The sequence below is a fragment of the Haemorhous mexicanus genome, chromosome 20, assembly GCF_027477595.1.
Source record: "Haemorhous mexicanus isolate bHaeMex1 chromosome 20, bHaeMex1.pri, whole genome shotgun sequence".
In the NCBI taxonomy this organism is placed as follows: domain Eukaryota; kingdom Metazoa; phylum Chordata; class Aves; order Passeriformes; family Fringillidae; genus Haemorhous; species Haemorhous mexicanus.
The window spans coordinates 4,714,489-4,735,454 of record NC_082360.1 but is presented as its reverse complement, the minus strand read 5'-3'; the positions used below and the strand labels follow the sequence as shown (position 1 = coordinate 4,735,454).

At 54.9% G+C, this 20,966-nt stretch overlaps 1 protein-coding gene and 1 long non-coding RNA gene across 2 annotated transcripts; one reads left to right on the top strand and one right to left on the bottom strand.

The window, feature by feature from the left end:
- Positions 1-905: 905 nt before the first annotated feature.
- LOC132336837 (uncharacterized) lies at positions 906-20,942 on the bottom strand. Its single transcript, XM_059864733.1, has 13 exons — positions 18,859-20,942; positions 18,181-18,276; positions 17,879-18,109; positions 17,430-17,601; positions 17,025-17,105; positions 15,414-15,937; positions 13,313-13,422; positions 10,179-11,061; positions 8,400-8,495; positions 7,597-7,827; positions 6,847-7,042; positions 6,145-6,219; positions 906-4,722 (listed from the first exon to the last, which is right to left on the bottom strand). Exons 1-13 carry the CDS (start codon positions 19,855-19,857, stop codon positions 4,097-4,099), a joined length of 4,320 nt encoding a protein of 1,439 aa, XP_059720716.1. The 5' UTR covers positions 19,858-20,942; the 3' UTR covers positions 906-4,096.
- LOC132336802 (uncharacterized) lies at positions 13,139-14,545 on the top strand. Its single transcript, XR_009488958.1, has 2 exons — positions 13,139-13,356; positions 13,888-14,545. It is a non-coding gene; the product is annotated as an uncharacterized LOC132336802 (long non-coding RNA).
- Positions 20,943-20,966: the final 24 nt, after the last annotated feature.

The window sequence follows — 20,966 nt, the reverse complement described above, 5'->3', positions numbered from 1 at the left end:
GAATCTGGGAGCAAGAAAATAGCTGTGGCACCTGCAGATCTGCAGGAAGGCTCCAAACTTTTACCTCCAGGAGTGCAAGCAGGAGGAATTGAAAAAATTAATGATTGCACAACTTCATTAAAAATAGGAACCTGCAAAACTGCTTGAAAGCCTCCCTCAGATCAATAACTGACAGCTGTATATTAATGATATACAAACAAGAGCATGCATTACCCTGTATTACATATTTTTAGATGGATCTGAGCTATTCCCTGGATTTGCAGCCCAGTCCTGTCTGAGAACCAGAGGCGGGTGGGGGGGAAAGCACAAAAACGACATAATGGAAACCAGATTTAAATAAATGCAGTGACATAATCTGTATGGTTTCTTGGCAGGAAAAGAACAAGTTTGTGCTTTTCATATCCGCTTTTTCAATAAGCAGTAAGTTTCCCTTTTAAGAAACAGCCACAACAAACAGTTCTGATTCTTCTCCTATTAAAGTCAGGAGCAGAATCCACTCAGCTTCCACTGAAACGCCCAGATGGAGCATTGGCACCTTGCATGAACTAAGGCTCACCAAATAACATTTTTATCCTAACTCCAACTGACATTTGGGATTAAGAAAAGGAAGCATCTTTCACTTAAAAAAGATGCTACTGTAATTGCCAGTGTGTGTGTGAAGCTCTAGACCTCCTCATCACACAGAAAACCTTGGAAATTTATACTCTAAAACTTAAAAACACTAAGGAAAAAATACCTAATCTGATAATCTCTTTTATTTGTAGGATGAGGGCAGACACAGAAGAGAGAACTGAGCCAATTCATTGTTTTGAATTGCCCAGGGCTGACAATTATTACTGGATTTTAAGGTTCTTCCGCTCCTTTTGCAAAAAAATGTGTATGTGGCAGAATTCCCTTGGACACACTTGGAAAATAAAATCTGTGTTATTTTATTCGAGATGTACAGGACACAGAAAAGTAAACATGAGATAATGGGACAAGTCAAATGGTTTGGTATGTAAAGGAAAGACAACCTAGGGCAATGACTGTATCATATTTAATGTTCAAATCATAGTCTCTAACACCATTACATGATTCTGTTACAGTTTTTTCACACACTGTAAAAGATCCTACAGTTACTGTATTTAAAAAATCCTAATTAAAAAGAGAAACACTCTGTGACAGCAGAAATAACCCAAGGGAACAAGGAAAGGCTGTTTAAATTGCCAGGTGCTATTGATCCATCTCAACTCATCTCACCCTGCTTTTAACCCTTTGTTTACAGCAAAATCAGGGATCCAGAGCTGGCACAGTGCACACTCCCTGATCGTTCCAGTTTACAAATCCCTGGCAGCACAGAGCAAACTCTGACCCAGCTCCTGAGGGGATTGCTCCTCTTTTAAACCATCCCTGAAGCAGGAGGGATTTTTAGCATTCCCAACCAAGATAAAAGCAAGCAGCAGGAAAGAGAGGTTTGGACAGCACCTCCCAACTGTGGCACATCCACAGGAACCCCCTGGATGCTCCGTGGAGCTGATCCATGAATCCCCCAAAGCAGCAGCACAACCCCACACAATGCCCAGACACCCCAGGGGCCTCTTGAGCTGCTCCCAGATGGTGGCAGGGTGGAGAGAGAGGATCCCTCTGAGCCTCCCGAGCCCTGAAGGAGGTCAGAGGTTTGTGTCTGTGCGTTGGGAAAGTGGAGAAGGGTGGGATGAGTGGCTCCAGCGTGGGTTTCCCCTTGGAGCAATCCATCCACCTACAGTGAAACCAAACAGGGCAAAGACCCAGATCTGCTGTGTTTACTCTGGCAAAACTCCTCGCTGCAAACTGTGGGAGTTTAGCCTGAATAAATGAGATTTAGGGCGCAGACGTGGGAGATCTCTTCCTGCAGAGATGAAGGTTCCTTCCCTTCCTTGTCCTGCCAGGATGTGACCGTGCAGGGGCTGTGGCACAGCTCTGCCTTTCTCCTTCCACCAGAAGCTCCTGACACCGTGTTCTGCCCCTGAGCAGAGCAGCCTGCTCTGTGTCACCGCTGACATCTCGTGCAAGGGCTGAGCTCTGCAGGGGCCGCTGGCGCCAGCCAAACAAAGACGGCTTGGAGCTCAGGACGCAGGGAATGAATTCCCATCCGGACAGAAGTCTGGGCAGCATTCCCACCAGCCAGGAAAGGCCAAGATTTCAGCTGAAAATTTCAGCCTGGAAGCCCTACTGTTCCTTTTCCCACTGCTTGCTGAGTTTAGCAGTCACCTCATGCAGGGGAGGAGGAGGAGGAGGAGGAGGAATTTGCAGACAGATCCCAGCAAGACCCTTCCCAAACTGACTCACCAGCCTTGCCCCAGGGGAGGGGTGGCTGCATTCAGACCTTTCATCCACTAAAATATTCCAATTTTCAGGGCACTGGAATCTCTTTCTGCACCAGCAGAAACTGGCAGTGCTGGCAAAGGAGTCACAGTAAAGGAGCTCTTTGAGCCTCAGCATGTAAATGTGGCTTTAACTTCAAACCTCCCAGCTTTGTGCCTGCCTTTCATTCACATTCATATTTTTCCCTTGGCTCCACTTGAATATAGCACTATGATTTCCAGCTTACCCTTTGGGGAAAATATATATATATATCTATATATATATATCATATATTTAGCTGAATGGGCTGTTTATTATTCCTGCTGGTTGTTGCATCATCCCTGACTCACTCATGCCAGTGAAGAACCTGACCCTCTGTATTTTCTCTCCAGGTGTACATTACACAGCACCATGGCTCTGTAAAGCAAGCTTTGGGAGGTAGGTAGCAAAATAACCCCAGAAAAAACAAACTTGTGGAAAGGCATGCTGTGCTGAGACAGGGGCTGCTCTGTGCTGCCCTCACAGGCAGTATTTCTGTGTTTTCCTACTGAAAAAGCTCCCTTAGGACATGTGAACTGGCAGTTTTGTCTCTCAGACTCGAGTTTCCACCTTTCCTGAAGGGAACAGTGTTCCCTCTCGCTTGAGAGTAGTTTTTGTTAATTGTTACTTATTCCCAGAGTCCAAAGGGTCATGTAGTAGCTGACCTTTATGGAGGCACTCACAGCTGACCTACAACACTAAACCAGACCATTTATCTCTGGGACATATTCACAGCACCTCTGTCACTTAAAAATCTCTACGCTAAGGGGCAGATTTTCAGCTCAAGTGTGCCCAGGGTTCTTGAAGAGTTGGTGTTTAACAGTACTAAAATCCCCCAGAACAGCAGTGCTATCAAAAACATGGGGGAAAATTTGGCTGTAAAGCTTTGCTAAGAATTGCTAAGAATTCCAAAGAATGTGTTTACTTAGAGCACATCCTCAAAACTTTGTTTGTGCTCTTCCCTTCCTCACCTCCAGGTGGGAACAGTGGTGCTGCTTCTTGCCAGGAGGTTTCTCCCTTTCCCAGCCGGGCAGAGATCCTTGTTTCACATTTGCAGCACTAATGGGTGGGCAGCCCTGCAAGGAGAGGTGCTGCATTGCCCCAGCATCACCCCAGCACACCCCCAGCACCAGACTCCTCCACCTCCCTCTCCCTGAAGCACCATCTCACCCGTGCCAGGGCACAGAGGTGATGGGAAGTGACCACGTCTGCCTTGGGGGTTCACCTGGTCCACACAGGGCTTGCTGCATCAAAGGCACTTTGTGAGGAGCATGCAGAAGGTGACAATGAGGCAGCACTTAAAAAAGCATCAGGAACAGAGACTGAGATAAGGCACAAAGCATCTGCACAAGATGGGGCAGAGCGAGCAGAGGTGAAGCAGAGGGACTGGGCAGGTGGCCAAGGCACAGCTCCAAATCCGTGTGGCACTTCTGAGCAGCACACTTTACCAAGAAAGGCTGTGGCAGTCCCTGATGTCCAGAAAGGGAAGCTGAGGGGCAGGGAGCAGCACAGGGACTGGCCCAAGCTCACTCAGGGGCAGAGCTGGCACTCGGATCCAGCCCCGTCCTGGTCCCCAGCCCTGCCCATCAGGAGCCTCCTCCACTGCTGTGTCCCCAGCAGTGCAGAGAGGAGGCTGAGGGGCTGCCACAGAGACAGACAGGGCTACCAAGGAGAGCTGGCAATAACCTGCAGGAGAGACTTCTGTGGGTCTGTCTGTGCCCCTGTCCCCGGGCAGTCACCGGCGCTTCAGCACCGACACACAGTCCTTCTTCAGTGGCCCGATCTGCAGGTGGGCATCCACGCTCTCCAGGAAGAAGGCTGGCTTCAGCTTGCACGAGAAAAGAGAGGCAAACTGCCGGTTGATCTTATTCTGGAACGGGTCAAGCTTCCCCTTGGCAGAAGGGGAGACCTTGAGCTGCTGCAGGCAGGTCATTTTGGAGTCCTTGACTCCGTAGAAGGTTAAAGCCTTCTCGGAATACTCCAGGAAGACGCCGATGGTGTGGAAGAACGGCTGCTGGATGGGGCACTCGAAGCCACCAAACCAGGCCACGTAGTTCTGGCCGTTCCACTGCAGGCAGCAGGAGCTGTCGTTCCTGCCCAGGCGGCCGTGGCTGTAGGCCTCCCGCGGGTCGAAGTCTTCGGCGATGACCCCTATGCTGACCCAGCCATCAATCAGCTCCACCTCCCAGTAGTAGTTGCCCCTGTTCATGAGGTTCAAGCCCAGCACCTGCTCGCAGTTGACGAAGCGAGTGGGGCTCTCCGGGTAGGGGATGGGGCACAGCACCCGCTTGGCGCCCTTGGTGCCGAACAGCTGGATGAACTTGTCGGCTGTGTCACTGTCCAGGTCGATGATGAAGGCAACTGTGTGGGCAAGAGGGAGAAGTGAGCTTGTGGAGGGAAGTGCAAGGAAATCCTCCCTGCCCCAGCCTTTGATGATGAGCATGATCCTTTCTGACCTTTCCCATCAATCTGTCCCCTTGCTTTTAAGTCCCATGCAAATTACAGTCAATGAGGATGAAAGGCTGAAAGAGCTGATACTCCCACAAGCAGGATGAATACAGGTAACTGGGCAGAGGAGAGGGCAGAGGGGCTGCTTGATGAGCTCAACTGTGATACCAGACATTGGAGAATCCACCCGACAGACTGGTGGTAAGGAAATGGCACATAAAAGCATATTTCAGGTAACCACAGATAAATGCAGTTGAGAGAGACCTCGAGAAGAGAGAGCAGCCAGGCATGCCACAGCTGCAAACAGGCAGTCCCCAGAAAGTGTGGCCGTGGGCCATGTGAGAGCCACTCATGGATCCCAAACAGAGGGGATGCCCAAGGAAGTTCTTCCACGGAACAACCCTGGGCATGGATCACTATCAACTGCATTGCAGTCTGAACCATGGCATGTCCCAGTCTGACAGCAGAAGAGCACACCCTCCTTGAGCCCAGGTTTTGCTGCTCTGTGTCACTGAGGCAGACCTTGTCCCCTGAGGACACGCCAGTAGCTGACCCCATATTCCCTATAAGGCTGGGGACACACCGGTGGGGTGTGGAGCTCAGACTTAGCCCTGCACCCTTCAGCCTCAGCCTCTCCTGCCCCACTCTGCTCCACCACTGTGTGATCCCTGTCATTCTGCTGCTGCAGACAACCCTCACCAGCCCAGGGTCCTGCAGCAAACAAGGCAGACAAACACAACACACAAACTCCAATTTGCCAAGGGCTGGAAAGCTGCAGGAATTACACAGGATGCCTGCAGTTCCCCTGGGGCAGCTGGGCCAGCAGAACCACAGACAAGGGAAAAAATCCATCAGCTAACCAGGCTCTGGCTGTTGTCAGGAAAGCCAGGAGGCCTCCCTGTTAGCCAAGCAGAATTTCCTCTGCTGATGGCAGAGCTCCCACAGCCACTGGATCAGCGCCGGGCAGGCGGGAAGGAGAGAGGAAAGGGAAGATGGGCCTTAGCAACAACCCAAAGCAGAAGTCCCCCACCAAAACAAATAAAATACCACCTAAACCCATGAAGAAGAAGGTGAAGGACTAGTCACCACCTTAACACCTCCATCTTAGCTTTATATATATTACTATACTCTAAAACCTTAAACTCTAAGTTTTCTGCTACGTGATGTTACACACTTCTATTCAAACTACACACCCATAATCTTAGTTCTATTATTTAATTTTGGAAGCCTTTCTCCACAGTCTCAGGTTAAATGTAGTGTTCTCTTGAGGGTCTGTGCCTTTCAGCACAGAAAGACCAAAACTCTCAGTATCCAGGGTTCCAACACCCCACTTACATTTCAGGAAATAATCACGGCTCTCCAGGCAGGCAGGATTGTTTGACTTGTCTGGAAATCGGGATTCAGCCAATGCTGCAGAGACAGGGACAGAAGGGTTTGCATCAGCAAAGGAACCAAACCACCACCCAGCTGTCACAGCCCCAGCTAACATCCCCACTCCCCCTGCACATCCCCAGTGGCTCCCACACAGGAAAGGACAGACGCCACTTTTGTCACCCCAGGGAGGTGGGCAGCGGGGCAAGGAACTGGCTGCAATTCCCATGGGCATCCCAGAAAATGAGAAAGGAGAGAGCTCAGGTTAAATGAAACAGCAAGGGAGAGAGCTGCCACATCAGCTCTCTAACCCTGGCATGTTTGGGAGCCCACAGTCTGCCCTGTGAGGAGGTCTGTCTGTCCTGGGAAGAAGAGTCCCCGTTCACAGGAGGCCACTTTGCCCCTCCCACAGGGCCCTGCCTAACTCCCAGGCTGTTTGTTGCCTCTCCAGTCTCCGGTCTCTGTGGAAAAATTCACAAAACCTCAAAGAGGCGTAAACCCAGACAGGGATTGTGCAACGTGCAGGGAACCCGTGCTGAGCAGCTTCCAGGGCTGGAAGGACAGGGGCCAGCACTCACAGGGGCCATGCAGCCACCTCCCACCCACACAGGAAAGAGGGAAAGGGACAGGGAACCATCCAGGCAGAGGGGCTGGCTGAACACAAACCTTCCTCCATCTCCTGACAATTCAATCCATCAACTCCTTTCCCCTGCAAGTGGTTCCACTGGTTTTTGCAGGCAGTGGACAGCACATCCTTCATGGCACCCACGGCTTGGGTGCACTTGGTGAAGTTCAGCTCTCTCTGGAAGCTCAAAGGTGGAGAGAGGTTTTCTTCCATGGCTGCTTTCAAGGCCTGAAATTCCTGAGCCAAAAAAGACGGAGTTTCAGGAGGTTTCAAACAAGCCAAAGTTGTCTCTTGTTCCAGGACCCCACCCGGCCCTGGAGGATTTGGGATCTGGCAGCTCTCAGGACTTGGCCCAAGGACAGCATAAGGGATGAGAGCTCTTTCCCAGCCACGTGTTCCTGGCACCTTCTCTTCACTCCCTTTCAAACCCAGACTCAGACCATGCCCACCTCGCAGGGAGCAGCATCTCCTCCCTAAAATGCCTCCTCTTGCTGGGCTCTCAGGGAGCAGGGAAGATGCTGGAGGCGGCAGTGGGGCACCCCCCAAACTCTTGCTCTCCCCCACACCCAGGTACCCCCTCTGGGCAGCACATCAGCCTGTCCTGAGTCACAGACAGGACAGAGGTGGGGTGGCTGCCTGGTCCCCCTGGGAGAGGGGAGGGAAGAGGACTGTGCCAACGGGAGTGAGATTCAGCAGCCTGCACCTCCCAGGGCTCCTGGCCCCCAGCTCCATGGGAAATGAGACAAAAGCCCAAAATACAACATTGTCAGCTCCTTCTTGCCCCATCCCACCTGGAGGAAGTAGATGGTGTCAGTGCTGGGGACATTCTCCAGGCTTTGCTTGCACTGTGCCAGCTTGGCTTGTCTCTGCTCCTTCCAGCGGAGATCGGCCTCAGCCTCCCCCAGCATAGAACGCTCCCCGTCCTCGATGAATCCTGTCACCTCCTTCTGGAAGGCTGCCAGCACCTCAGAGGCCTCTGCAAAGAGCTTCTCGACCCTCTCCCTCTCCTTTGTGGCAGCACCCTGAGTGCAGGGAGAGAGGGGTCAGGACCCACAGGTGAGGGTGCAGGAGGGCCACGCCTGTGCCCTGCCCAGCACCCAGATCTCAGCTCCCTGGAATCCCCCTGACGCTCCAAGAACTTGGGTGATACTTCTTGGGTGAAAGAATCCCCCCTTCACCCAGGAACTCAGATCACTTCACAGTGCAGCTGTCAAGAGACCTGGCTGGGCACTGCCACTACTGCTGCACCACATTTGGTGTCCCCAAGCAGGAAAGTGTTTGCATAAGGGCCAAAGGGGACAACCCCCCCATGAGCCTGGGGAGAGAAGGTGCAAGAGCCAGTGGATGCTCTGGCATGGACCTCGCCCTGTTCCTTCTTCCATGTTAAAAACTAAAACAACCAGAGATGCCAGGAGTGTTGGCAGAGATGAAGAGAAAGAATCCTCAGGGGTCTCTGCCAGGATCACCATCATTTCATGGTGCTCCTGTGAGCACCATCTTTACAGCCCATGCACCCCAAAATCTCACAGCCCCTTCTTCTCCACCCCCAGCCCAGCAGAGCTGCACTAACAGAGCAAAGCCATTGCAGAGTCACCTTAATGAGCTCCACCATCTTCTTGGCCTGGGTGATGGTGACTGCCAGCTCCTCCAGCTCATTCTCCACATCGCTGAGGAATTTGGCTTGTTGGGCCTACAGATGTGAAAGACAAACACTGAGCTTTACCCCCAGTCCCAGAGGGTGCCACAGGGCATTCAGCCTCTCCCTAAGCTCGATCCACGGAGCCTCTCTGACCGTGACCTCGCTACCAGGCTTGGCATGAAGGATGCAAGGGGAACCATGAGTTGTTTTCCTTCCCTGCAACATCCAACCTGCAAACACCCCTTCTCACTCAGCTTGAAAACGAAAGGGTCATGTCCAGGTCCAAGTTCTCCACCCTGGTCCCAGCGGAAACCAAACAAAACAGGAATCTGAAAGCAAACCCATCAGGCAGTGATTGCAGCTAAGACTGCTCTTAGAGAGAATCCAGGGTTGGGAAAAATCCACCTGGAGGATTTTGGTGCAGAAGCTGAACGGCAGCCCTGGAGGACTCAGAAACTCTGCACAGAGTTTCCTCCCCTGGAGGTTTCTGTTTAGGAGCAAAGCAAACCAGCTCCGGAGCACGGGCTGCAAAGGAAGCACCTTCCGAACACGGCGTTTCCTGAGACGCTATTGTTGGCTCATCCATTGCCCATCACGAGGACGGGTCCCTCGGGAGCCAGGAGGGCACTCTCCAGCCAGACAGCTCCCTGCTGACGCTCAGCCCCCGGCCCCTGTTCCTGGGGAGCAGCTCCAGGTGCTTTTCCCTTGCATCCATCCCAGCCCGCGGCCGAGGGCGGTGGCCGAGGGCAGGCACAGAGGTCCTGCAGGCGACATTAAACAGCGCCTGCTGAGGTCTGACAGCTCCTCGGGGCGGAGATTACACACACTTTCTATTTTAAGGCGCCTCATGACTAATAATGCCGATAAAAGGGTTTTCCTGCAATCCTAGCAGCCCATCAGGAGGGGGAGCTGGCTTGGGGCTGTCGCTTGGGGCTGGGCTCCTCCTTGGAAAAGGCAAACTCTCCCAAAGGTCTCCAAATGCCTCATGGCCATGCGAGATGCCACCACACCGTGAGCCTCACAGGTTCCTATCTGCCTGCAGCCCCACAGAGGCCCCACACTTTCAAGGCAGCAGTGCCCAGGAAGGCAGCACCACGTTGGGACTGGAGCCCCAGCTCCTAGGAAGGCTTGTGGGTGTGAGTTTAGGAGGTGACTCAGTCACATCTGGGAATGGGAGTGATGGAAAACCCCCGCTGCCAAAACGGCAGGATACAAAAGGCTGGGGGAGCGGGAGCGGCGGCTGGGCCGGCTGCCAGCGCGGGCGAAAAACCGCCTTGAGGGAGCTGTGGGAACGAGACGGGGAGGGCGGGTGCCCCGGGACCGCGGGGGTGGCCGCTCTGGGGTGTACCAGGCAGCCTCGCCCCAGCCCTACACCCACGGGACTGCGAGTTCGGCTCCGCAGCGAGAAGACTCCCACGGGATGCCCGGCAGCACCTCTGCGCCGATTCCCGTCCCCACCTGCCCATCCTGTCCCAGTCCCAGGGGTTCCCTCGTGGCGCAGCACCTTGTCCATATGTTGGGGTGGAATTCCTCGAGGGGTGAGAGTACAGCATCCCCCCCGCCACACGGCATCCCACCAGTGCTGCACCTGCACGCACCGCACCTGGGGACGGGGCTCCCCGTGGGTGCAAGATGAACCCCTCCGAGGGATGCCGCGCCCATAGCACCCACGACACCCCCACACCAGGGTCCCACCCGCGTGGGGACCTCCGCGTCCCTCCCCACCCCACGCACCTGCTTGTGCTCTCGCTCCTGCTCGAGGGGCACCACGTCGTGGGCGCGATGCTCGTGGGCGCGGCAGCGGGAGCAGACACAGCTTTGCTCGGTGCGGCAGAAGCCGTCCAGGGGCTGCAGGTGGCGGGGGCACAGCCCCTCCTCCAGCCGGCGCAGCGGGGCCACCAGCCGGTGTGCGCGGAAAGCCGGGGCGCGCCGGTGCGGCTCCAGGTGCGCCCCGCAGAAGGACGCCAGGCACACCAGGCACGACCGCTCGGCCGCCACGCGGGACCCGGGCGGGCACACATCGCACAGCACCACCGCTCCTTCCTCCCCCGCAGCATCCTCCTCCTCGGCTCCCGGCGCCATCGGGGACGCGGCGGCCGGGGACGTCGGGGTCGCGGCGGCCGAGGACGACGGGGACGAGCCGCCGGTGGCGGCCGCCAGCAGCGGCAGGAGCTCGCACAGGGCGCGGTTCTTGCAGAGGCGCAGGGCCGCGGGGACGGGCTCCTGGCACAGCGGGCAGCGGGCGGCCCCGCCCGCCCCGCCGCCGTCGGGGGGGCCTGGCCGCTGGCGGAGCGCCTGCAAGCAGCCCTGGCAGAAGTTGTGTCCGCACGGCACCGTCACCGGGTCCCGCAGCACGTCCAGGCAGATGGGGCAGCAGAGTGGACCCTCGGGCAGCCCCGGAGCCGCCAGCGCCAGCCGCAACGCCGCGGCGGAGGACGACGGGGCGCTCCCGGGCGCAGCATCCATCCCTGAACGCCCCGACCGGCCCCGGCCCCGGTCCCAGCCCCGGCGGGGGCGGGCGGCAGCCCCGCCCCGCCCGCCCGCTCCGCCTCCCCGCAACCGCAGCTGGGGCACCGCTCCCCGTCGTGCCTGGGGCGGCTGCGGTGAACTCAGGGCACTGACCCACAGCATCGACCCCGGCACCTAGTCCCAGGCACCCGCCTCCCTGGAAAGGGCCTCACCCCAAACAGATTTGTTCCCATCTGGTCCCTCTCCCTGGCATGGGCGGGGGTTTTCCATCACTCCCCTTCAGGGAGATCAGCCCCGGGGGGATGTCACCGTGCTGAGGATGTGCTGTCCCCCACCCAGGGTCTGCCACCTCCTAAAGGATCTGCCCCACTGGGATCTGGGCCCTCCCCAGGGTTCTATTGCTCCCAAGGGAAGCTGCTGACCTTCCCCGAATCTCCCATTCAGGGAAGCTGTTGCCAGTCCATTCCAGTCCCCCTCCCAAGGACCTGCTGCTCCCCTTGAGCATTCCTTCTGTGAAATACAAAGCTGTGTTTCATGTCAGGTACATACAGGCAATGTGTGTATTTGTGATTGTGATATGTGTGGAGGCCGACAATGGGAAAGTTGTGACTTCTAATAAATAAGTGAGGAAAGTAAAGCATGGAAGAAGGCCTTTGAACCTATCTTTTGTTTGCAATTAACCTTGGTTGATTTAGGAGCATTTGAATTAAAGCGTTAAGGATGTTGCTTTTTGCTTGTAGTCAGGCCTTAAAGAGTGCTGCAATAATAACCTTTTGAAGTATAATTTTAGAATATTGCTTGTATCCTTGAAACTATAACTTTGGAACATATATATAGGAAATATGCTTATCTCACGCCTTAACAAAACAGAGAAAAACAGCTTGAGAAAGGAAGATGAACATCATCTCAAGGACTTCTAATTTCGACCAAGGGAAGCTGGACATCGCTGTTATGAGATTTATAGTCATTGTAATTAAAAAGGTGGACCCACATCTGGGGAGCTAGACTTCACCAGATGGGATTCGTCTTGCGGAAACCAGGACCAACATCTCGGTAACTACTACCACCATTTGGGGATCCTCCTTTTTGGGACACATCCTGAGAAAAACTAAATCACAGTAATGTATAGAATTGTGATGTAAAAATTGGAAAATAGAAATTGCTGATGAGTTAAAATTGGAATAGGAACTGCTGACAAAGCTTGAGTACCCCTATACATACCTGTAAGCCCCAACTATCGTGTGCAGTTGGAGGGAAAACTTCCCCCACTGTACCCAGTGCTGTGCTGCTCATACTTTACCATATTAATTAATAAATTAATTGCTGCTTGAATATTGGCATAGTCAAGCTTCTTATTTATAACATTTCCCCCTCTAGGACCTGCTACTACTCCACTGCTCCCCCGGTGCTCCCCACCCTGGGGCCACATGGAAGGTCCTGAGCCCCCCCAGTGCATAGGTGCAGGTGCTTTCCTGGCAGCCCCCGCGTCCGTAGACCTCCACCAGCTCTCCCCATGGCCAAAAAAGGGCGGCAGTGCCCTGGTCTGGCTCACTGTCCCCTTTTCCTCTGGGGTCTGGCAGGAACTGGGAGGCCCCAAAGTGTTTTTAGAGTGAAGATCTGCCTCACGAGATCTCTGGACCCCTTCTGTACAGGATACACAGACAATTTTTTGACTTGGATAAATTCCCAGGTGCATGCTGGCCCAAGGCCTCACCCAAGGACAGGGCTGTCAGGAGCAGGGAGGTGTCGAGTGAAGCAGGAAGCACAAGACAAATAATATCTGTTCTTGAAGAAGAGGACTGAACCTTCTATGCTTTTTTTGTCCCCAAATGAAAAATGATGTGATTCATTCCCCAGGCATTCACATCCCCAGCACTTTTGAACCCAGTGCCCAGTTTCACCCTGTTAATCTTCACCAGCACTCCCACAGGAGCGGGAGGAGACATCAGACCTGCGGTCTCCCCTTTGGAAAAACATCAATGAAAACTATAGATTTTCTTCCGTGCCTGTGGACGCCATGGGACGAGAGAGAGAAATGGCAAGCGTTTCTCACAGCGGCTTTTGAGAACTTTCAGGGAATTGTAAGATGTGATAACTCGTTAGTATAAACAATCTGCAGGTGGTGTTTTTCTACTTCGTCTTTCTGTTCTTCTCAAGGACGGTGTGTGAGAAAGGTGTTTTTGCTAACTAGCCAATCAAATAGAATGTATCTCGTCACTCTATATAAACCGCGCGGTTCTCTTGAATAAAGCCTTCCTTGTTCTTTCTACAATCCCGCCTCTCACCTCTTCCTGTGTCATTCCCAGATCAAGAGTGACATCTGGTGACCCGACCTGTGTGCTGCTCCGGCCGGCCTTCGCGGAATGCGGCAGACCCCCGGGACCCGCGCCTGACCCCACGGGTCCTTGGGTCCGCGTTCGGACCCCTCTGTTTCCCCGGAGAGGTACCGGCCTTTCCCCGCGCCCTTCTCGCTGCGCTTGGTCAGTGGGGCTGTCCTGATAACTGGGACCTGCGGGCGGGGACGGACTCCCCAGAACGTGGACAGCTCGTGAATTGCTGGGATTGGCCGCCGCTGTTTCCGTGATGGGGGATCGGGATGATGATGAGAACAAGGTTTTTACTGTGTGGAGGCATCTCCTTTCCTATAGGGGGTTCTCGGTTCCTGACGCCTCGTTGATCGACCTGCTTGTGTGCGCCAGGGCTCATGAGTTCCCGATAGGCATGGCCGTGGCTTTTGACCCTGGCTAGTGTCAGGAGCTGTGTGTGTGTGGTCTGCTTGCGGAGTTTTATAGAGGGGATGATGCTGTGCCCCAACTCCTGGCTGTCACTGTGGCCTGACAACAGGGCTGTCACTGTGGCCAAAGAGCCGGGTGACAGTGCAAGGGCCCCCTGTCTTCACTGACGGCTCTGGGAAAACAGGGAAGGCCGTATGACCTTGTCACTTGGGGTCCTGGCTATGCACGTGTCTCCACAGACACTGGAGTGCGATGGGTACCTGCAGAGTGCATCCGCCTTGACTTGCAACATCAAAACCGGAATGTGGCCAACAGGCAACCTTTGAATGATGACCAAGATAACAACCAAGATGAGGGCCAAGATGACAACCATCAATCAGATGGCCCTTCCACGAGTGGGGACTGAATTTCATCCTGTTTTCTGAAAAGGACTGTTTTGAATTAGAATAAGCATATGACTTAGAATTGATAGTGCATTTTATAAGAGACAATCACAAGACCTGATCTCTCTGGCCATTTTAATCTGATCTGATGGAGGGACCGCTGGAGCCGTGTTTGTTCTCCTTTCTGCAAGGGGCCCCACAGAGGACTACAAACACCACCTCCATCTTTAAACAAACAAGGGGGACCTGTAGATGCCATGGGACAGAGAGAGAGAAATGGCAAGCATTCCTCACAGCGGCTTGTGAGACCTTTCAGGGAGTTGTAAGAATGTGATAACTTGTTAGTAGAAACAATCTGCAGGTGATGTTTTTCTACTTCATCTTTCTGTTCTTCTCGAGGACGGTGTATGAGAAAGGTGTTTTTGTTAACTAGCCAATCAAATAGAATGTATGGTATCACTCTATAAAAACCACCTGGTTCTCTCGAATAAAGCCTTCTTTGTTCTTTCTACAATCCTGCCTCTCACCTGTTCCTGTGTCATTCTCAGTGCAAGACTGACATGTGCCAGATCAACCTATCAAGCTTGGAGCAGATCAGTAGGAAACCAGGTTTCCTTATCACAGTGCTACAGTAAATAAAGCACCTTCTGGCTCTGCTGGTTGCTCCAAGGTGCTTGGTCATAGGCCCCATGGGGACACGGAGGGGCAGGATGGAGCCCTGCAGGGATGGCTGTGAGAGCAGGGGTACCCAGCTCCCTCCCACCCCCAGTGCTGCGGTCCCACGTCTTCCAACAGCAGCAAGGTCAAACCAGTAAGAAAATAAAGCTTTATTGGGAAAAGCAGCATCGTAGAAAGAGCTGAAGTGTAGAACCCTGAGAAGATGCTCTGCCAGGTCTGAGAACAGCAAGAGGAAACCAAGGAGGGGCTGAGGGGAGGACCTGCCTGCATGTGAGGTTGTGTGAGCACAGCGGTCCCTCCAAATTGTTTCAGAGCACCCCGTGGCAGTAGCACCTCCCTCCCACTTACTCCCTCATCCCAAACCTTCCCCAAGTTTGGGAAGTTTGGCAGGGATAGAAGAAAGAGGAAAATCTCATTTTTTCATCCTCCTTATCCCCCATTCCCTTGCTCTGTCTGCAGGGACAGGCACCCATGGTGAGCTCCAGCTCTGCCATGTGTCACTAGTGTGATATTTGCATATGCAAATCAAACAGGTTAACTTACATGTCTGTCCCCATCAGCTCATGTTAAAACACTGCACTCCATACCTGCCTCAGCACTGAGGTCCCACTGCACCACGACAGCCTCAGCTGCAGCTCCACTTCGGCACCAGCCTGGGACTTGCCAGCCTGGCTATGGCTCAGCTTGGTGGCTCTGGTTCAGTCCCTCTGGCACAGTGTCACCACTCGCCCCTCACACAGCCAAAACACAGGGTACAGGGGCTCAGTGAACACACTGTGGAAAGAGTGGATGAGTTTTGTCCTCTCCCCGAGGCCATAGAAGGAGAGGAGCCCCTTGCCATAATCCAGGCTGACCCCCAGGTTCTTATAGAGCTGCTCCCGGATTTTCTGGGCGCGGCCCTTGTGCCAGGCCAGATAACAATCCTCCCTCACCTGCAGCCCCCAGGAGCTCCCATCCAGGCCAATGTTGAACCTGTGGCCCTGCTGCTGCTCCTGGGGCAGCCCTCGGTAGGTGACCCCCAGGATGACAGAGTGGCTGGAGATCTTCACCTCCCAGTAGTGGTGGCCGGGGCCGTAGCTCTGTGTGCACAGCACCTGCCAGGGCTCGAAGCGGGGGCCCTGCCCCTGCCCAGGCACGGTGCCAGGACAGTGCTTGGCTTTGTGGGCACCTTTGGACACCTCCAGGTACTTGTTGGCTGTCTCAGGGTCGAAGGTCAGGTTGCGGTGGTCTGGGGGGGAGCAAGGGCACAGGTGGGGCAGAAATGTTTCATCACACCTTTATGCCCTCCCAGGGTTGGCTCCCAAAATGGAAGGGAACAGGTTGTTTGGAGGGGAAGGGTAGTGGGGAGGATGCAACTCCAGCCCTAGAGGGAATGGAAAAGCCCAGAAATAGCTGTTGAGGCACTGAGACACGATGCTTTGCACAGTTCTTGCAAAACCCAGCTCACAACTGAGTGGCCATTGTGACCATGGTGGCTCTCTGGCCATTTTGACAGGGATGTGCTTGGTTTTAAGAGCAAAAAGTACCAGTGTGGGTTGGGAGAGGGGGAGAAAACCAGGTGTTAAGTGAGCAAATATGGTATTGCAGGGAGTTACTCTCCTCTGCAAGGGCTGTGATAGCTCCTGCCATGGGCATTCCCTGGCCACCAGTACCCCACCTTCCTTCCCCAACACCTGGGCCTGGCAGCTGGCTGGGCTCCTGCCTGCTGCCCATAAACAACAGGAGGTTCCTGTTAATAACCCTAAGAATGTTCTGTGGGGCCTGAAGGAAGGAATTCCTACAGGTCCCATAGACACTGATTGCCTCCTTGGCAAGAGTGATGTGACCTGAACATGGCCTGAACATTACCCAAACCTCTTCCCAACACGGAGGAGATGGGAAGAGGAGCACAGAGGAATTTCCTAAAAGCAGGAGAGGGCTGGCCTGGGGAGAAAAGGGGACATGAAGGACTGTAGCTAGGAATGCTGAGGCCATATCCCTGGATAGAGAGAAATGACTGCAGGAAGGGCTCTGGACTGGGGCTATGCCATGCAGAGCAGTGACTGACCCAATACCAGACAGCCTCAGTTCCGTGGGAAAGCACTTCCTGGTGCTGCTAATCTCACTATTGGTCCATTCCCATCCCAGCCCATCGACCCTGCCCCTACATCACCCTTCTCTGCATTTAGGGAGCCACATTGGAACAATCAGGGAAGGAGGCCCTGCCCCTGCAGCCACAACAACCCTCCTCCAAGGAAGGACCCTGGCTTGGTGACATCTCTTCCTGCTGGAGACCCCAGTGAGGTGCTGTCCTGCCAGCCCCCTGTGCTCCTTACCTTTCAAAAGCTCAGCTCGGAGCTGGCACTTGGGGAGAGGGGCCACAGCCTTCACTGCCAGCTCCTGGGGACGCACTGGGTCTGTGGAGGATGGAAACAGGCATTTTGAGTAATGCCACCCAAAAACTTTTTTCTTCCTGGCTTCATGGGAAGAAACAGAGAAGGAGGAGTCCATTGTATCCGAACCTGGGAGCAGGCATGGTCCACCATGGTTCAGCTTTCTCAGCAAGGAGGGGCCACAGGGAGGCCACCCAGCTCATCCCACTTCATCTGCTGACCAGTAAATGTGTGTCCCACCCCAAACCCCTGTGCCCAGCAGCGGTGTCCCCAGCAGTGACACGGGCCAGGCTCATCCTCAGGATGACTAAGAGCCCTTCAAAGTACCCCTGAGAGCAGGAGGGTTACCTTGGCCAGCAGGGCTGGGGGCTTTGGGGGCCACACAGCCAGGCAGGTCCTCCAGCAGGAGCCTGGAGATGCTGGTGAGGATCTCAGAGACGGGCTTGATCACAGCAGCCACATCAAACTCCACAGGCACCAGCACCTCTGGGCTCTCCAGAGGTGGGAGCAGGGGGAACTCCTGCAGACAGACACACACACACCATGCACCAGTCTGGGGAGGACTCTGAAAATCCATTTACACTCACCATGTCTCCCCAGTGAGCAAAAGGGGCATCCCAGCATTGTCCACACAACTTTTCAGGGACCCCCAAAAACCAGCTCTTCCCCACAGCCCCAGCACATCCCTGAGCCAAACTGAGGATGTGCTCCCAGTGGGAATGGGTTGGACATGATTCTGCTGCCATCAAAAGGGTGCAGGCCCAAGTAAGCAGGAGGACACAGAGCCAGGGTGGTACCTGCAGGAAGGTCCTGTGCTCAGGGCAGGCCATCAGGCTCTGAGCCCTCTCCTTGTGCTGGCCAAGGACATCCAGGCGGTCCCTACACAGGTTCCAGTTCTTGTCCATATGCTCCAGTGCTGCCCTCTGCTCTTGCTCGATCCTGGCCACTGTCTGACACTGGAAATCCTCCAGAGCTTTCTTCAGGTGGGTGAATTTGCTCTGGATCCCATCTTTGAGCTCAGAGCAGTCCTGGGCAGGAAGAGCCATGAGAACCAGTGTGCTCCAGCCCACAGGCCAGCACAGGGAGGCTGCAGCATTACCTTGATGCTCTCTGTCTGCAACTCCAGCTCCTTCATTGTCTGCTCAATCCTCTCCGATTCCTCCTGGGCTTTTTCCAGGGATTCTGTCAAAAGGGTCTGTGAAAGGAGGCATAGAATAACAAAGAATAACATAGTTGGAAAAGTCTTCCAAGATCATCAAGTTCAGCCTATGACTGAACACCCTCAACTAGCCCAGAGCACTGAGTTTCACAGCCAGCCATTTCTCTCAATTGTGTCCAGTTGCACATCCTGTGGAACAGCCCAATGCTGCCCACCTGGCCCCCAGGACGCTCTCAGGGCTGCAGGACAAGCCTAACAGGGAAGGGGGCAGCTTGGGAAGGGGACTCTGCCAGGATAACAAAGAAGTGATTTTTTGTGCTGCCTTTCACCCTTTTTTAGCTGTTTCCTCTAGATCAGAGGGTAACAAACACATAGGACACCGTTCATCTCGTGCTGCTGAATTTACCCAGCTCACTGCTGCTCCTGACAACACCTGGCTCCTCAAGGAGCAGCCAGGCACTGGTGGCACCTCCCTGGCCAGCCGAGGCTGGGCAGTTTGGCACACAGAGGGACATCACGTCCCTGCAGCAGGACACGGGGCAGTGGAGGCGGATGTCGTGCGTGCCCGAGCTGTCACAACACCCCCCGTTCCCCCGTGGCCCCAGCCGTGTAACCCACCTGCTTTTTGGCTCGCCCCTCCTCGAAGAGCACCCGCCGGTGCCGGCGGCAGTCGCGCACGGTGCAGATGCAGCAGATGCAGCGCCGCTCGTCCTCGCAGTACAGCTCCAGGGGCCGCCCGTGCCGCCAGCACAGCTCGGCCGGGGCCGCCTCGCACCGGCCCGCGGCAGAGCCCCGCTCCTCGCTGTCCCGTGCCAGCTCCACCACGCTGTGCAGGGTGACGTTCTTCTCCAGCTCCGGGCACCGCTCGAAGCCCCTGCGGCACTCGGGGCAGGTGTAGCTCGCCTCGGTCCCGGCGGGCGCCTGCCTTTGCTTGTCCCAGTGGTCGCTGATGCAGCGCCTGCAGAAGTTGTGGCCGCAGGGCAAGGTCACGGGCACCCTGAACAGCTCCAGGCAGATGGAGCACACCAGCTTCTCCTCCAGCTTCTGCGACATGGGCGATGCCATCCTGCCGGCGCCGGAGATCGGGGCGAGAAGCCGGGAAACAGGAACTCGTGAGCGCAGAGGAGGAGGAGGACGAGGTGACGCTGTGCCCAGAGGCGGGGCAGGGCTCCCGGCCACACTCCGGAAGTGACGCCCGGTGGCCGCCCCCTGGTCACACTGGCGGTGCCACATGCTGCGGAGCGAGGGCGGGAGCTGTTCCCCGTGCAGAGGGAGGACTGTGAAGCACGATGGGAGGGTGGAATGCTGCAGTGAGAGCACAGGGAGACGCGCAGGAGACTGACAGGGATCAGAGCAATGTGTATTTCCATGAACACGTTTGCCGGGCACACATCCATATGCAATTGGATTTTCACTCCTGTATTGCCTTTTGAGGGAACTTCCAGGCATCCTCAGCTCTGCCAGGGCTGGGTCCCTTAGCTGAGCATGGCAGTCCCCCTGGCACAGACCTCTGTGCAGAGCTCCTGTCTGGGAACCAGCAGAGAGGCACCCACTGCTGCTGAGGCCACGTGTCACCTCCCTGTGCCCTGGCAAGGCTGTGACACATGCCAGCACCATGCTCTTCCCTTGAATCTTCTAAACCATAGCTCCTGCTGTTTGCCACGTCTCCATGCACACCCACCACAACTTTTCCTATGAACTTCCTTGCAACACCTGTGCACATCAGCACCCTGAAACAGAATAAAGATGCCACCTGTCCCTGCTCAGGTGGAGTCTCCTGCCCAGAGGCCAGTGTGGTGCTTGTGTACTGCAAACCTTCTCCTCGTTGTCACAGTTCAGTTTCAGTTTTCCCAGCCCAGGCCTTATCTCTGTGCCAGGCCCATGTGCTATCTTGCTCACGTTTCCAGCCTTGTTTTTCCAGCCTCCCCTCATGAGCAGCTTCCCCTTCACCTGCACAGGTGAGGGCAAGCAGGGAGCAGGTCTCTGGTGGATCATCCAGACCAGCTTCCACAGCACAGGCAGGCTCAGTGCTGAGCACTGAGCACAGGAGAGGACTTGGGATATGTCGCAACTCCCTGCATGTCCCAGCAAGCTTCAGCTCCAAAACATTCCTTTGAGCTGCAGCTGTCAATTCTAACCAAATATTTAAAGCCCAGAGGGGCATAACGTGATCTGTGTGTCTGCCTGGAAACTGTATCCCCACCGTGGGCACCTCCCCAGTGGTGCCCACAGTGGGCACTCAGCCCAGCTTAAACCAGACCCCAGAACCCTTCAGGCTGGGGGAATGTTCTGGGGTAAGTGGTAACAGGCCTGAGCACAGACAGCAGGGGGGCACTTCAGCCCAATCTCAGCTGTTTGCTGAAGGCTCCAATTTCCTGGAAGAAAGAACCTCAGAAAAAGTCACTGGGAACCAGAGCTGGGAAGAGGTAGCTGTACCAGCAGGAACTTGTTGGTGTTTGGGGGTCCATGTGAACAGGAGATGCACAATGGAGCAGAGCAGAAGCTCTCCAAGGCCTGGGAACAGGATCTGCAGCAGTAGCAGCTCTGCTTCTGCTCTCCAGGTACATGCCGTCCAGGGAGAGAGGGGAAGGAGGCTGAGGTCCACATGCTTGGGTAGCTGAAGCCACCTCCACAAACACTGACCTTGTGCAGGTTTTACCACCTGTATAGCCACACTCTTCCCAAACTACAACATCCAAATAGAGAAGTGACCCTGGCCAGTGGAA